This window comes from Malaclemys terrapin, chromosome 11 (assembly GCF_027887155.1).
Source record: "Malaclemys terrapin pileata isolate rMalTer1 chromosome 11, rMalTer1.hap1, whole genome shotgun sequence".
Classification (NCBI taxonomy): domain Eukaryota; kingdom Metazoa; phylum Chordata; order Testudines; family Emydidae; genus Malaclemys; species Malaclemys terrapin.
In genome coordinates this window covers 41,458,030-41,475,611 of record NC_071515.1, presented here as the reverse complement: position 1 = coordinate 41,475,611, position 17,582 = coordinate 41,458,030, and the positions used below count along the sequence as shown (strand labels likewise).

The window sequence follows — 17,582 nt, the reverse complement described above, 5'->3', positions numbered from 1 at the left end:
TAATGAGTTGAGGCAAGTGATAGCCAAAGAATAGACAAAGATTTCAGTAGTAAAGATGTAAGAGAAATATGGATTTTGGAGATATTTAAGAAGAAATGACAACCAGAGGTTAATCTGAGATTTTCCAACATGGATTACAAATAAAATACGAGAGAACAAAATTATTGCATTTTCAGCTGTAACTTTTTTCATTTACCTGGCTTAAGATCATAGTGTATAATAGGGGGCTTGATCTCATTGAGATACCGTAGTGCATTTACTATTTGCATTACAATGGACCTAGCTTCTTTCTCTGACATCAGTTTATGTTGCTTGAGATAGAAATCCAAATCATTGCCTTCGCAGTACTCCAACACCGTACAAAACCTAGAGTAAAAATTCAGAAATACAGTGTCAGATAAGATAGAGTACAAATTGCCATCTAACTGCACAATCATATGAAAAAAAGTAAAGACTGATAATGACAAGTTAACAATTTCACGTATATGAATAAAATAATCTAGCTTTTTTAATTAAGGGAATCTGGCATAACTAATTAATTAAAAACCCCACATCGAAGCATTTGCATTCAACAGAAAAGAGACTACACAAATATTAGTGAGGCCATGTAAAAAAAAGACAGTTACCTTTCCTGTAACTGGTGTTCTTCGAGATGTGTTGCTAATGTCTATTCCACAATAGGTGTGCGTGCTCGCCACGTGCACTGGTGCCGGAAATTTTTCCCCTAGCAGTACCCATAGGGGAGCGCCCCAGCGACCCCTGGAGTGATGCCTCCATAGCGCAGTATAAGGGGAGCCGCGTGCTCCCCCCACCCTCAGTTCCTTCTTGCCAGACAACTCCAACAGAGGGGAAGGAGGGCAGGATGTGAAATAGACATGAGCAACACATCTCGAAGAATGCCAGTTATGGAAAAGGTAACTGTCTTTTCTTCTTCGAGTGATTGCTCATGTGTATTCCACAGTACGTGATTCCAAGCCATATCTGTTGGAGGTGGGTAGGAGTTCACAAATTCTTGGGACGGAGCACAGCACTGCCGAATCCAGCATCCTCCCTGGTTTGGGAGACAATTGCATAATGCGAGGTGAAAGTGTGAACTGAAGACCACGTAGCAGCCCTACAAATGTCCTGGATAGGGACATGGACCAAAAAGGCAGCCGACGAGGCCTGTATCGAGTCGAGTGCGCCTTCACAAATGGTGGCGGAGGGATTCCTGCCAAGCCATAACAGATATGGATGCACGAGGTGATCCAGTTGGAGAGCCACTGAGTGGAGATTGGCCGACCTTTCATGCGCTTGGCCTAGGTGATGAACAGTTGCAAGGACTTGCTGAATGATTTAGTCCGCTCCAGGTAGAAAGCCAGAGCCTGTCTCACATCCAGTGTGTGGAGGCGGCACTCCTCACTGGACCATGGGACTTGGGTCAGAGGACCGGCAGAAAAATGTCCTGACCCATGTAATAGGCAGAGACCACCTTCGGGAGGAACGAAGGGTGTGGGCGGAGCTGGACCTCATCTTTATGAAACTCTGTGTACGGGGGGCTCGGAAGTCAGGGCCCTGAGTTCCGAAACCTGTCTAGCCGACGTGATCACAACCAGGAAGGCCACCTTCCACAAGAGGTGCGACTAGGAGCACGTGGCTAGCGGCTCAAACGGGAGCCCCATGAGACGGGCAGACACCACGTTTAGGTCCCACTGTGGGACAGACGGCCTAAGATACAGGAAGAGACGATCCAACCCCTTAAGGAATCGGCCAGTCATAGCATGGGAGAATACCGTGTGGCCCTGCACCAGTGGATGGAAGGCCGATATGGCCGCCAATTGCACCTTGACTGACAAGGGCGCCAGGCCCTGGGCTCTAAGGTGAAGGAGGTAGTCCAGAATAAACTGGATCGGGGCAGCCACCAGGGAAACGCCCCGCTCGTCTGCCCATCTAACCCCTTCTTAGCACGTCCTTTCCTCCCTACATAACCATTGAACAGCCATGCCGTGAGGTGGAGCGCTGCTAGGTTGGGGTGGAGGAGGCGGCCCTGCTCCTGGGAGAGCAGGTCCGGGCGGGACGGCAACGGCCATGGCAATTACTAGGCCCGTGAGGGTCCTGTACCAATGCTGCCTGGACCATGCCAGGGCAATGAGAAGTACCTGGGCCTTGTCTGACTTGATCTTTTCCAGGACCTTGCCGATCAGCGGGAACAGGGGAAAAGCATAGAGGAACTGGCTTGACCAGGACAGCAGAAAGGCATCGGAGATAGCCCCCCATCCCAGGCCCCCCTGGAGCAGATCTACGGACAATGACAGTTCTGCCAAGCCACGAACAGGTCCACTTGGGGAGTTCCCCACTCTTGGAAAAGACTGTGCACACCTCTGGGTGGAGAGACCACTCGTGAAAAGAGGAGATGTCCCTGCGCAAGCAATCCGCCCGGGCGTTCCAGGCGTCCGGCAGATGGAAGGCCTGTGAGCAGATGTCGTAGGCTATACAAAAGTCCAACAGCCTGAGGGCTTCACAGCAGAGGGCAGAGGATTGGGCCCCGCCTTGTCTGTTGCTATAGAACATGGAGGCCGTGTTGTCTGTGAGAACCCTGACCACCCAGCCCTCCAGGTGCAAGTGGAAGGCCATGCACGCCAGCTGTACTGCCCTGAGCTCCTTGACGTTTATGTGGAGGGTCAGATCCTGAGTCGACCACAGACCTTGGGTCTGAACGTTCCCCACATGGGCCCCCCCCAGTCCCAGATCCGACGCGTCGGACACTAGATCCAGCGACGGGGCCCTCCCCCTGAACGGGACTCCTTGAAGCAGGTTTCTCAGGGAAGACCACCACCATAGAGAGGTGATCACTGGCTCGGGTTTTGTCCTCTCTGGCCTGGGAGAACTCCGAGGCCAACCAGAGCTGGGGGGCCTCATTCCTGAGTATGGCATTACGGACCACATATGTGCACACTGACATGTGACCCAAGAACAGGAGGCACACTCTGGCTGTTGTCACCGGAAACCTTGTGACCGTGTCCATGAGACCCTTCAGGGTCTCGAACTTGTCCGGTGGAAGGGAGTCTTTGGCTGATGAGGCGAACAGGACCGCCCCGATAAACTCTATGCATTGTAACGGGACTAACGCGGACTTGGTGTCACTTTCCAACAGGCCCAAAGTGGTGCATGTGGACAGAAGGAGTGCCACCTGATCCCGCACCTGAAACCGGGAGCTGCCCTTGACCAACCAGTCGTCCAGACAGGGGAAGATCTGGACCCCCTGGCGCCTGAGGTAGACCACCACCACCGACATATATTTTGTGAATACCCTGGGGGCAGTGGACAGGCCAAACAGGAGGACCATAAATAAGTAGTGTTCCTGCCCTACCATGAAACGGTGGAAGCGTCTGTGTTCCTCGAATATATGAATGTGGAAGTATGCATCCTGTAGATCGAGGGCGGTGTACCAGTCCCTGGGATCCAGGGAGGGGATGATGGAGGCCAGGGAGACCATGCGGAACTTGAGCTTCACCATGTACTGGTTCAGGCCTCGCAGGTCCAAGATGGGCCCGAGTCCCCCTTTGGCCTTTGGGATAAGGAAATAGTGGAAGTAGTACCCCTTGCCTTTGAACTCCCCCGGTACCACTTCCACCACTCCTAGGCCCAGGAGCCGCCCCACCTCCTGCTCGAGCAGAGTCTCATGCGAGGGGTCCCCCAGGAGGGACGGGGGTGGGGAGTGGTTGGGTGGGGAGGAAGTAAACTGGAGGGTGTCGCCCCGGGAGATGTGTTGAGGACCCATCAGTCCAAGGTCAGCCGCGACCACTCTGGGAGGAAAGCACACAACCGATTGGAGAAAGGAAGCTTTATGAAGGTGGATACCTGATGAGAACTGGCAGGGTGCCCCGTCAAAACCGTCTTTCCCCCGCTTGCTTGACCTTGGAGAACCCAGGATGGGTGGCAGGCCGAGACTGCCTCTGCGGGCGCCTCTTATAATCCCGCGAATTCTTATAAGGGGTCTTGTATTTTGAATGGGTGGCCTGAGCGGGAGTCTGCTGTCGCTTGAACTTAGGTTTAGTCGGAGCCGGAACATAGAGACCCAGAGTCTGGAAAGTCATGCGGGAGTCTTTCAGGCCATGCAGCTTTCTATCCGTTTATTCCGCAAACAGAGCTTTGCCATCAAATGGGAGGTTCTTCAGGGAGGTCTGCGCCTTGCTGGACAGCCCAGAGAATAGGCGCCATGACGCCCTTCTCATAGACACCGTGGAGGCCATGGACCGCGCGGCCATGTCCGCTGCAGCCGAACTGCCTGCAGGGTTGCCCTGGCAGCAGCTATGCCCTCCTCCAGAGGCTTTGAACTCTTTCCTGTTGCACTCCTGGAGGGAGTCCTTGAACTTGGGCAGGGAGCCCCACAGATTGAACTCATACCGGCCCGGAAGAGCCTGGTGGTTCACCACTCGTAACTGGAAGCTCGAGGACGAGTAAATTTTTCTTTCAAAGAGTCCAGCCTCCTTGAATTTTTATTTTTCGGGGTAGGAGCTGGTTGGCCCTGCCGTTCCCTGTGGTTGACCGACTTAATCACCAGGGAGTTAGGAGCAGGGTGGGTATATAAGTATTCATGCCCCTTGGCGGGGACAAAGTACTTGCATTCCGCTCTCTTAGAGATGGGGACCAATGAGGCCAGGGTTTGCCACGGGGCATTTGAAATTTTCACCAACGCTTCGTGGAGAGGCAAGGCCATCTGGCCCGGTGCCAAGGAGGACAGTATATTAAACAGGGAGTCCGAGGGCTCCTCCATCTCCTCTGCTTGGAGATGGAGGCTTGATGCCACCCTTTTTAAGAGTTCTTGTTGGGCCCTAAAGTCCTTCTGTGGGATGGAGGGAGGAGGGGCTGTAACTGCCTCATCTGGGGAGGGTGAGGAGGCCGGCACAGTATTCTGTGTCCACTGGCACCGGAGAGTCCACCACCTGGTCGGTCTCCAGGCATGGTGCCGAGGACGTACATCCCACCGACTCCTTCCTCGGAGGTCTGGAGAGGGAGGCCGATGGTCCTTCTGAGGCTCCGGCCACCGAGAGAGCTCCCACCGGGTGCTGCTTTGGGGGCCACGGTGCCCACTGGTACTGTTGGGCTGGCCACGTGGCCGGGTGCCACTGCACCTGCTGTGGCACCAGCGGAGTCGGCTTTTTGGCCTGGCGGGCCTAGCCCATCAATGGACGACTATGAAGGGAGGCCGGGCTGACATACGACCTGTCGCTGTCCCTGGACTAGGAGGAGCGTCGGCAACGATGCAGACCACGGGACTGCGATCCTGATGTGGAGGACTGTTACTGTCGGTAACAGCTGCTCCGTGATCGGCGCCGGTGGATGAACCCGCGACGGTGAGACGACGGTGATCGATGCCTGCAGCTGCGGAGGTGGTGCAGTGGTGGCGTCCTGGAGCGGGACGCTGAACGGGACTGATGTCAACATTCGTGCTATGACCGGCTGCAATAGCCCTTCCGAGATGAGGACCTTTGACATCGTCTGCCTTGGTCCCATTGGTCTTCACTCCTCGATGCAGAGCAGCGTTGAGAGTCTCAGTCAGACAGAACCCAACCAGACAGCCTGGTGGGCGTCGAGAGCGATCCATGTGGACTTTTCCCTGAACAGAGGCTGGGCGGCGAACCGCGTCGGGAACTAACTAACTAACTACAGGTAACATACACGGAACGAACAAGCAGTTTTGGGGATGAGCTACAGCAGAGCAGTTCCAAAGCACCTTCACTGGTGGCAAGAAGGAACTGAGGGTGGGAGGAGCGGGCAGTGCCCTTTATACCGCACCATGGAGGGACCGCTTCAGGGGTCGTTGGTGCGCTCCCCTACAGGTACTGCTAGGGCAACAACTTCTGGCACCGGTGTACATGGCGAGCACGCACACCTACTATGGAATACACATGAGCAATCACTCGAAGAACTTTCCTCTTTGCATACTTAGACAAGTTTCTTGATAACAAATGTAGTGTAATCTCTTACAGTGAAATTCTGTGCTGGGTCTCTTAAAGGCGCAGCCCAAGGGAAGCATGGTAGTGGTTAAGGAAACTCCTAATCCTGGCCTCCACAGGGAACTGGAGAAGCCCCTGGTATAATTAAGACAGCCCTGGAGGTCTGTCTATGTTGCAGTAGCTTCCCTGGACTGTCCTATGGACTACAGTGCTACCTGGACTCACTTGCAGTACTGTGTGCTGCAGTCCATCCAACACGTCCCTTATACGAGGGTGTCCCCAGAAAGCAGCCTTACGACTGTCTTCCACAATGTCTGCAGCATGGGGAATTTTCCCCCAGACAGAATTGGGGCTTTTAGAGCCCCTTTACATTATTGCTCCAGTCATTTTAGACAACGAGGCCAGAGCTGAGGTGAGGATGTCACCCTTAGTGTTAAATTCAGTCTTCATTTTAATATAAGTAAGGTATTACAAATACTTGGAATGTTCTAAAATCAGTGTCATTTCACTTACGTATCTGTATCTAGGGAGAAGTAGTCATAGAGTTTAACTATCCTGGGATGATCCAGTTCTTTGTGTATTCTATACTCTCTGCAGGCATGTCTAAAAGAAGATGTTTAAGACGTTTGTTAACTTTCCATGATCACCAGAACACAGTTCAATTTATCACAAGAATCCTAAGTCATTAATATTTACTTGTGGTAGTTTTCCTTCTTCTCATCTCTCCAGCTTTTGTTAAGTTGGTGTATTTTCACAGCAGCGTATCTTTGTTCATAAAGATCAAAAGCCTAGAAAACCAGAAATGGGACAATTACAACCAAAGATGACAAAAAACAACACTCAGAAAGATCCAAATTCAGCATATAATCCACAGATCTACAGACAAATTAAGCAAAATGAAACTATACAGATGTGTTATAGAAAAACACTTCATAATCGTGAAGACAGTTAATTTGAAGTACACAAACTTTATTATACAAGCAATACTACATGCAGTTTGTAGAACCATAGTGTTGCATTAGATAGCTTATCATAACATTGACAATCTTGTTCTACTTTCCTCAGATATTTTCTTATCAAGCAAGACTTCTGCCAAATTTATATTCAGAAAAATAAATGTATCCAGAGAAGCTATGACTAACCAAGAGGTTACATCTATGTTTGGGTTCATAAAGGCTCCTTTCAGTGGCAAGCGCTCCCTTCTATGGCTGGGGTTAATTATCCCAGGTCCAGAAGGACTAAAACATTTTTAAAATTTGTACCACAAGTCCCTAATTTTCCAATTTGCTGTAATGCATTTTCCTTAGTGTACATATCAGCAAGTCTACAGTCACAATACTGGCTTATTCCCTATTACCAATGGAGCCTTCGTCTACTGATTACATAAGTATGATCAGTGATGCTCAGCTCAGTGGTGCTCTCTGTGCACCCCTGACTCTCTCCCCGCCTTGCCCTTCCTTGCCAGGAGATGATCAAAAAAAGAAGCAACAAGCTACAAGCCAAACAAGCTACAAGCCAAAAACTAGCCAACAAGCAACTCACAAGCCACTTAAGCCAAAAACAAGCCCAATTTCTGTATTTTTTTCATGGGTTTGGCATGTCTAATTAGAACCCTCTTAGTCCGGGAGATCAAAAGAAAATTATATTTTTATATATATATTACATATATATATATATATAAATAAACGGATGTGGCTATGAAATATTACATTAGCAGACCAAAATACAGATTACCTTATATACTTCACTGAAGCCACCTCGACCAAGTAAATGAAGTAACAAATATCGTTCATTTAATGTGGGATGATCTTTGAACCTTAAAAAGAAAGTAGGAAGACTTCAAGTAACTGTTTGAGATAAATTTCAAGCTCTACTCTAGGTCCCTTCATATTATTTTAACCTAATTTATCTGAGTAATTTTTTATAAGAAAAAAACCCTGTTCAGTAATATTCTACTAAATTTTATGGCAGCACAGTGTAATATAGCTATGCAGTTTTTAAAATAGTAAATTAATGTTTTCATTCTATAATATCAAATAAACAACTGCTACCAAACACTGCCATTCAGCCACTTAGTTTTGTTCAAGTCTTTTTTTTTGCATTTTTGAGAGATTATGAAAAAAGTTTTAAGTTTTACCATTAAGCTTTTAACTATTTATATTTTTACTATACGTGAGTTGAGTCCAATGCGAAAATTTCAGCTGTTCTTTTGGGTATGTACTGTCTGGGAAACAAGTGTTCTAGCTACTTTTGATTTTCAAATTTTATTGGATCAATAACCAGACAAATTATATTTTCTATTTGCATTTTACATCTAGTTCCAGTTTCTTGTTTGTTTTCAAAAGAAAAACAAACCCAAAATATTTCTTAACATTCCTTTTTCCCTTTCCCTCATCCCTCAGTTTAGCCTTTGTCCCATATACGACAGCAGGGGTCGGCAACCTTTCAAAAGTGGTGTGTGCTGAGTCTTCATTTATTCACTCTAGTTTAAGGTTTCGCGTGCCAGTAATACATTTTAACATTTTTAGGTCTCTTTCTATAAGTCTATAATATATAACTAAACTATTGTTGTATTTAAAGTAAATAAGTGTTTAAGAAGCTTCACTTAAAATTAAATTAAAATGCAGAGCCCCCCCCAGACCAGTGGCCAGGACCCAGGCAGTGCAAGTGCCACTGAAAATCAACTCGCGTGCTGCCTTTGGCACACATGCCATAGGTTGCCCACCGCTGATCTAAATGGACGGTCCATGTAGATTTCGCCCTTTCTGGCTCCCATCTCTCCCTGCAATATTGATCCACACAAACGCCCCAGATACTTTTCATGTGCGTTTAAGAGGAAAAGCAGCGACTGTACCAGCAATGGGGGGGAGGGGGAGACGACACTGCTACCACATAAAGGAGCATTAGGAGGTTCTTTCATATGAACCTGTGCACCAAATACTCTTATTGACACCGTGTCCAGGGGAGTTTCAGCTTCTCCCTTTTGGTGATGACAATGGCTCAGAGAAGCAGCTCAGCTGCAACTCCTGACATGAAACGGACACAGCAGGGACTGGAGCTCTCACAAGCGGCCCTTAAGACCCGGGTCCCTGCTGCCCAAAAAACTCATATGGCTGCTTCTAGGGACCACTGCGCTCCGCACTGCCTTCCCCTTTGAGATGCAGATCCCCTGCGATGCAAGACCTACCCAGATCACTCTGCAGTTTGAGCATTTTAAACCTGAACTCTCCTGGGGGCTGAAAGCTGCCCAGACGGGGGACCACTTTCGCCTGAACTGAAGTGCCACTGTGTTAGGATACACAGACACAGCAAGAGCCTCCCTGTCTCCATCTGGCTCTTTCCAGAGGCTGCAAACCCCTCCAACCCCACCACTGCCCAGCTCCCTCCTGGGCTGATGCAGTGCCAGAGAAGGGAAGAGGAGAGTGGAAGCATGAGGCGGCAGCGGGGCCATGCAAAGAGGGGGGCCAGTTGCGACTCGCGGTGCTTGCACCAGTCCAGGCTCCCCCTTTAAAGTGCAGGGGCCAGGAGAGAGTCGTACAAACCGCTCATGCAGTATCTGGGAGCCCTAACACAGCTGCTTCGCAGAGCCCAGTCCCCCCAGTGCTCCCTAAGCCCCGTGGGCAGGGGCTTCGGAACTCACATCCAAGATCACCGAGGTGCCTTTCCGCTGCCCTTGGCCGGCGGCTGCCTGCCCTTCCTGGAGGAACTCCCTGTCGGAGAGCAGTGGGCTGAGTGGGGCCGGCAGCCGGTACCACTCAGCCCACTGCCGGCCTGGGGTCCCAGCCACTGGCCCCACTCAGCCTGCTGCCAGCCTGGGGTTTCTTTCACCCAGGCCGGCAGCAGGCTGAGCAGGGCCGGCAGCCGGGACCTCAGCTGGAAGCAGCGTGCCATTAAAAATCGGCTCCCGTGCCATCTTTGGCACGCGTGCCATAGGTTGCCGGCCCCTGTACTACAGGATGACAAGACACCAGGAAGGTGGTTTAATTAGGCTGCAACTTTAAGTAACCCACCTGGGACCTATTTGGCTATAACTTGTTCAGCAAGGTCACCCTTTCTTGATAATCTGTTCTACCCATACCAACAGCCTCCTACCCCATAAACATGCTCGGACCGTACCACCTTCCCTCATACAAGGATAAAGGGAATGGAGAAGAGGGGGTTATGTCATTACTATGCCAGACATTAGGAGTGCCAACCTCATTCTCCACTTTCTTTATGAGATGTCTTCTCCTAATCCACTTCCAGTGCATCAGGGAAGCGGACCACTTTGGAACAATTACCTGCACTGCACACCTATCAAGGTGCAATAAAATTAATTTTACAACCTACCCCACCTTTCAGGTCCCTGAGTTGCTGAGAGGAAGTTGAAAAATGTACTTTGCCCAAGCCAAACTTCACTGAGGGAAAATTTCCTTCCTTCCCAGCCCCAAAACTAGTGATAGTCACAATAAGGCCCCAAAATCCATTCTTAGTCTAATCCCAGGAGGAGGGAGGGGAAGCTTTCCTTCAGCACAGAATGGCATCCCAGGGCAGGGTTTATAATTCCTCCCTTTGGATACAAAGGAGACAGAGGCTTATGCTGCACTCTTCTGTCCAACCAATGAGCCACAGAGCTCCTCCACAAGCCCATAAGGAGGCTAAGTATCCATATGGAGGAGAGGGCTCATGTACAAGTTCTTAAAGGGGCCAAGGGTTTTCTTTCTCCTGCTGGCCCAGACAAACGTGTCCCTGCTGCCCAGAGGCTGACAGGGGAATGGGAATGAATTGATTATCTTTTTGCCAAAATGTGGGATTTCCTAAATTTATATCTGTAGCACTGTGTATTATTGTAATATGTTTCTTCAACAATGAATTGTGGCAATTCTTTAATTTTTTTATAGCATCCTGTTCTTAACAATCATATGTGCAAATCATCAGCCTTTTTCTATCTGTTCATTTCCCACTAACATTTTCAGGTTGTTGGGCTTAGTTATCTTCTACCATAGACCTCTTCCCACCCACTCAAAACTAACAAGGGTAAAGTAGTCCTAGTATTTGTGCTAGGAGAAAGTCCATTTGTCCATGTTCATACTGTAACAATCTCCCTGAATCCATCAGGCTTTTTAAGATGAGACAGGGGATGTGTACTTCTCCTTTGTAAAATGTGCAATTTTGTTTTTAACTGTTGATCAGATGAGTACAGAAGTTATGACAGAGATCCATGATAAGAATAATCCTAATAGGTATGATTCTTGTATTTGTTGTAGCTCAGGGGTAGGCAACCTATGGCACGTGTGCCGAAGGCGGCACGTGAGCTGATTTTCAGTGGCACTCACACTGCCTGGGTCCTGGCCACCGATCTGGAGGGGCTCTGCATTTTAATTTAATTTTAAATTAAGCTTCTTAAACATTTTAAAACCCTTATTTACTTTACATACAACAATAGTTTAGTTATATATTATAGACTTATAGAAAGAGACCTTCTAAAAATGTTAAAATGTATTACTAGCACGCAAAAACTTAAATTAGAGTGAATAAATGAAGACTCGGCACACCACTTCTGAAAGGTTGCCTACCCCTGTTGTAGCTGGAGCTATGTATTTCTCATCTGGAGTACTGCGACCTTTAACCAAATCTTCTTACAATTGTGCGCCCACCATGTGTGTATTACGAATCCTCTCACCATATTGTTTCCAGCATAGTGGTGAGACACTGCTATGTACTTTTCTCTCTCTGATCTGGGACTGCTTCCTTATAGTTTTCTGCAGAATTTATGTAAGGCCTTGCATGTTAGGGTTTGCCAGTAGCTGGGTTTTTATGTTTATATACAAGTGTGGGTTGGAATTATTTTGGCATAGCCACAGTAACATGTGGTTACTAGAAGTAACAAGTACATTACTATCTACTGTGACCATCTATAAAACATCAAAAGTTTCATTTCTCATTATCAAAATTTATGTCTGTTCATGAAAACTTTTGTCTAAGGAAAACAAAACACTTTAAAAGCAGATGGTGATATATATATATCACCAACCCAATTCAGGGTATCAGATATAACAGTGGGATTGATTTCATGGCTCTAGGGACACTGTGTCCTCCAGGAGCACCAGAAGCAGAGGCTCCAATCTATTTTTTAAGTGATGGTACACACCTACTTCCATCCGCCCAACACACACATACACAAGATAGGAAGTTTTTCATTTTCCAACATAGAATTTATAATCATTTACTGCAGAAAATCAGCACTGAAGTACATGAAGGAGTAACAGAATTAAATCAAAGACTAGGGTTTATAATTTTAAAAAGGCCAATTTTAACAAACTAAGGGGACTGGTAAGGGAAGTGGATTGGGCAAACGTATTAATGGATTTAAAAGCAGAAGCAGCCTGGGATTACTTTAAGTTAAAGATGCATGAGCTGTTGGAGGCCTGTATTCCAAAAAAGGGAAAAAGATTACTAAGCAAGAGATTTAGACCGAGCTGGATGAGCGACCGACTCAAAGGGGCGATTAGGAAAAAACAGAAAGCGTTTAAAGAGTGGAAGAGGGGAGGGATCAGTAAGGAAATGTACCTAAGTGAAGTCAGAGAATGTAGAGATAGAGTGAGAAAGGCCAAAGGCCGTGTAGAGTTGGACCTAGCGAGGGGAATTAAAAGCAATAGTAAGAGGTTTTACAGCCACATAAATAGGAAGAAAGCAAAGAAAGAAGAAGTGGGACCGCTGAAGTCTATTGCCGGAGAGGAGATTAAAGACAATCTAGGCATGGCGCAATATCTTAATGAATATTTTGCATCGGTGTTTAATGAGGCCAATGAAGGTATTAGGGATACTAGCACCACTATAGAGGGGCACTCGGGATGGGGGATTACCGTATCCGAGGTAGAAACAAAACTTGAACGCCTTAATGGGGCTAAGTCGGGAGGACTGGACGATCTACATCCGAGAATATTGAAGGAATTGGCGCGGGAAATAGCAGGCCCGTTAGCGATAATATTTAATGAATCTGTAAACTCGGGGGTGGTCCCGTTAGACTGGAGAATAGCTAATGTGGTTCCTATTTTCAAGAAAGGGAAAAAAAGTGATCCGGGTAACTACAGGCCTGTTAGTCTAACATCTGTAGTGTGCAAGGTGTTAGAGAAAATTCTGAAAGAGAAACTAGTGGAGGACCTGGAGGGTAGTGGCAATTGCGATAAATTACAACATGGTTTTACGAAGGGCAGATCGTGCCAAACGAATCTGATCTCCTTCTTTGAGAAAGTAACGGATTTATTAGATAAGGGAAATGCGGTGGACCTAATATACCTGGATTTCAGTAAAGCGTTTGATACTGTACCCCATGAGGAATTATTGGTTAAACTGAAAAACATGGGGATCGATATGAAAATCCAGAGGTGGATAAGGAATTGGTTACTGGGGAGAATGCAGCGGGTTGTATTAAAGGGTGAACTGTCAGGTTGGAGGGAGGTTACTAGTGGAGTGCCTCAAGGTTCGGTTTTGGGACCCATTTTATTTAATCTATTTATAACTGACCTCGGAACCGATTGCAGGAGTGGGCTGATAAAATTTGCGGATGATACGAAGGTGGGAGGCGTTGTAAATTCGGAGGAGGACAGGGATATCCTGCAGGGAGACTTGAATGAGCTTGTGAATTGGAGTATCAGAAATAAGATGAAATTTAATAGTGAAAAGTGTAAGGTGATGCATTTGGGGATGACTAATAACAATTTTAGTTACAAGATGGGGACGCATTGGTTAGAAGTTACGGAAGAGGAGAAGGACCTAGGGGTTCTTGTAGACCGCAGGATGACTATGAGTCCACAATGTGACGTGGCGGTGAAAAAAGCCAATGCTGTCTTGGGATGCATTAGGCGAGGTATATCTAGTAGGGATAAGGAGGTCCTGCTTCCGTTGTACAAGGCGCTGGTGAGACCTCATTTGGAGTACTGTGTGCAGTTCTGGTCTCCCATGTTTAAAAAAGATGAACTCAAACTGGAACGGGTGCAGAGAAGGGCCACTAGGATGATCAGAGGAATGGAAAAGCTGTCGTACGAAAGGAGACTAGAGGAGCTTGGGTTGTTTAGTCTGACAAAGCGAAGGCTGAGAGGGGATATGATTGCTATCTTTAAATATATTAGAGGGATTAATACAAGGGAGGGAGAAGAATTATTCCAGCTTAGTACTAACGTGGATACCAGAACGAATGGATACAAACTGGCCGTGGGGAAGTTCAGACTTGAAATTAGACGAAGGTTTCTGACTGTCAGAGGGGTGAAATATTGGAACGGCCTTCCGAGGGAAACGGTGGGGGCGACGGACCTGTCTGGTTTTAAGATAAAGTTAGATAAGTTTATGGAGGGAATGGTTTAATGGTAAAACATAGTAGTCAAGGAAAGCCAAGCAATGGTGGGTAAATAGTATAATGGCTAACGGGGTCGGGCTGGAGACTCTTGCCTATATGCTCGGGGTCTTACTGATCGCCACATTTGGGGTCGGGAAGGAATTTTCCTCCAGGGCAGATTGGCTGAGCCTCTGGAGGTTTTTCGCCTTCCTCCGCAGCATGGGGCAGGGATCTCTAGCAGGAGGGTCTCTGCCGATTGAAGCCACTAAAAACAGGATTGGGGACTTCAACAGCAGAGTCCAGGGAAGGGGTAGGGATGGTTTTATGGCCTGCAGCATGCAGGGGGTCAGACCAGATGATCATAATGGTCCCTTCTGACCTTAAAGTCTATGAGTCTATGAGTCTAGAGAGCTTGTGTAACAGGTGCTGTTCTCAATTTCAGAACAGGAAGCATAGTTGGGGCTTTCCTACCCAGGTACTAGGGTTGCCAACCCTCCAGGATTGGACTCTCCAGGAATTAAAGATTAATCTTTAATGAAAGATTATGTCATGTGATGAAACCTCCAGGAATTCATCCAATCAGAATTGGCGACCACACCAGGTACTATTGCATAGGATAGCCCAAACCTGCCATTCTCCAAGAAACAGTAATTTCCTTCTTGTTGATTCTGTTTTTTTTATTTTAAGTATGCTTTCTTCTTAAGTTAACCAAATGTTCAGTTCAGCTGAGTTATATACATTGGACAGCTACCTAATGTCTAGAATTTTTGTCTTTTAAAGGACAACATTGTGACATTGGTTTTTATGCAAAACATCAATGTCAGTTACTTCTTGAATCCAAAACAGTGACAAAATATGGCCCTAACGCTACAGCCTCACAGCAATCACAATTTTCCCAGCATATGGCAACCATTAAAAATATTATAGATTAAAAATTCATCCAATTGTGGGCTTTAACACTTTTGGAAGTGCTGAAACCATATATGTATAGTTTCATTATATCCAAGAGTAAACATAAAATTGAACTTTCTGTATCCTCTACCATTAGAGTTGTTCACTTTACCCAGTTATGTAATATATAGAGTCACCGTTTATTCTAGATGCACATTTTATCTTACAATAGATTGCCACACAAATTCAAATGTTGCAATAGATATCAGTAACATATACATGACTTAGTCACTTGCTTTTCTGCGCTTTCTGGAGCTTTGATAAATATGTGAACAATACTGCAATAGAGCTGAATCTAGTGTTACACCAACATAAAATTTCTGCAAGTGCATCAAGATTTCACCAAGTTTATAGGCATTACTTTCAGATGAGTGGGTTGCTTTAGATTCCCCCATAACTATTCTTTATGTCAGAACTGTGATGTAGCAAGTTTTAGATGTTCTGCATTTTCAGCTCTATATGCTCAATCCCTCATATGTCCTGTAAATTATATTATAACCATTATTTTTAGGTAAAATTAGTCCATTTAAGACAAGATAAATATAAAAACAGGGAGAACACCTAATAAAAAGTTATAATATATCCTGTTCAATTTTGGTGAATGCAGTTTTTAAACTATATTAGGTTTTTAAGAATAAACAGGCAAAATTAAAATCTAGTGGCTTACTGTGAATTATCTTCATTGTTTATTCTTTTGAGTTCTCGTATGTGAAGATTTCTAACTCTTTCCAAACGTTCGAGTTCTGCTTGTATTTCGGCTTCTTCCTGCAGATGAAATGAATGAACTATAAAAGCTCAATTTACTCACTGTTTGAAAAGGATATTTTTACCCAGGCATCAATACTGGTAGTGATGGAAGAACGTTACATTACAAAACCCTGCTGAACCAGAAAATAGAACTGCTTTTCTTTTAAGGCTGGAAAAATTCAGAGACAAGGCATAAGCCTATTTCAAGGAATCCTCCTTCTCCATGAAATCTATAAGTAATGGGATGTTCAGTTTTGTCCTGCACTGTGGGACATTATTCAAACCGAGTGGCAGTTGGTTTTGTACCTCAGCCAGGGAGAGAGATTATCTGGGTCTAAAATTGATGTACAGTGTGAAAAAAATTGAGATATGTGCAGTTTTAGAAAAGATGCTTTAAAATATTTTAAAGCATCAAGTGTGAAACAAAGCAAGACTATGCAAGAATATTCATAATAATTTAAATATTATTTAGTTAAGCATTTGATCTGGAACACTGATCAAAGAATTTTTTTTAGTTTCAGAGTTCTCCCATTTATGTTATCAAGATCACAAATGCAGAATGTATGTTGTCAAAGTTTTATGGCGGGATTGTCAAAAGCACCAAGGTGAGTTAGGAGCAAAACCTCTAATTTAGGCACCTTTGAAAATCTTATCTTTACTCTACATACTTGCCTATTCAAACATCCTTGAGTTACAATTCATTTATATCAGTGATACTCAGACAGAGGCTCACAAGCCACAAGTGGCTCTTCAATGTGTCTCTATAATGCAGCTCTTTGCAGCACATGATATTAAAACACCATGTGACTGGTTAATAACTTAGATTGGTTAATAATTAAATCAAAATGCTTTTATTATGTTATTAACCAATTAAGTTATCAATTTGCACTGAGTTATTAACTTATTTGCTTTGAGAATTTATATATATATGAAAAACAATTAATTCACACTGTTGTGGTTCTCTTGAATATCACTGATTTATATCCCATAGTACAAGGACACAATTTAATGGTGCTTAACTTGCAGAAAGATAGATATTTATAATTGATGTTCTAGCATCAGTAAACATGCTTCCTACAAGTAGAAAATGAGTTTAACAAGTATGAAATTTAACTTAAATATAAAATCATTGCACCAGCATCATCTTATTACTATGACTACTGTGCTGACAATGGAATACACCCTTTATTAGCTTTCTTAGTGTTCCAATCCAGTAGTATTTTGCACACATCTCAGATTAAGGCATTTCTAAACTATTTCAGAATAAGCACTGTGAAAAGAAAGTTTAGAACTTTATTACTACTTTCAAAGAAAGGTAGATACAAAAAAAAATTCAGTATTTTTACATTTTTGTCCTAAAACGACAACAAAAATCACACTGGTATGCCCTCTACTCCACCTTTCACACATGTTGTAATGTCTAGCATGAGAATTGGGTATGAACAAGGCTGTTATATTTAACTTAGCCAAATTGTGAGTCAAGGATTTTGAGAATTTCTGAGCAGCAGTGAGAAGTGCTTTTAAAATATGGATCCTCAAAAAAACAGAGAAATGGTATCTGAAATCCTGTTTATGTTAATAAAGAATAAACATCATAAAACCTGAAAATCAATACTGGCAGATAATGAATT

General features: G+C 45.3%; 1 protein-coding gene across 2 annotated transcripts in view; it reads right to left on the bottom strand.

The window, feature by feature from the left end:
• TLK1 (tousled like kinase 1) overlaps window positions 1-17,582 on the bottom strand; it is a 187,777-nt gene that overhangs the window by 18,442 nt on the left and 151,753 nt on the right. For both annotated transcript variants that reach the window (XM_054043647.1, XM_054043645.1), the window contains exons 13-17: window positions 15,872-15,969; window positions 7,674-7,755; window positions 6,636-6,727; window positions 6,453-6,542; window positions 197-366 (exon numbers count right to left, since the gene is read on the bottom strand). In XM_054043647.1, coding sequence (XP_053899622.1) covers window positions 197-366; window positions 6,453-6,542; window positions 6,636-6,727; window positions 7,674-7,755; window positions 15,872-15,969 — 532 coding nt within the window. The remainder of the gene's footprint in view (window positions 1-196; window positions 367-6,452; window positions 6,543-6,635; window positions 6,728-7,673; window positions 7,756-15,871; window positions 15,970-17,582) is intronic.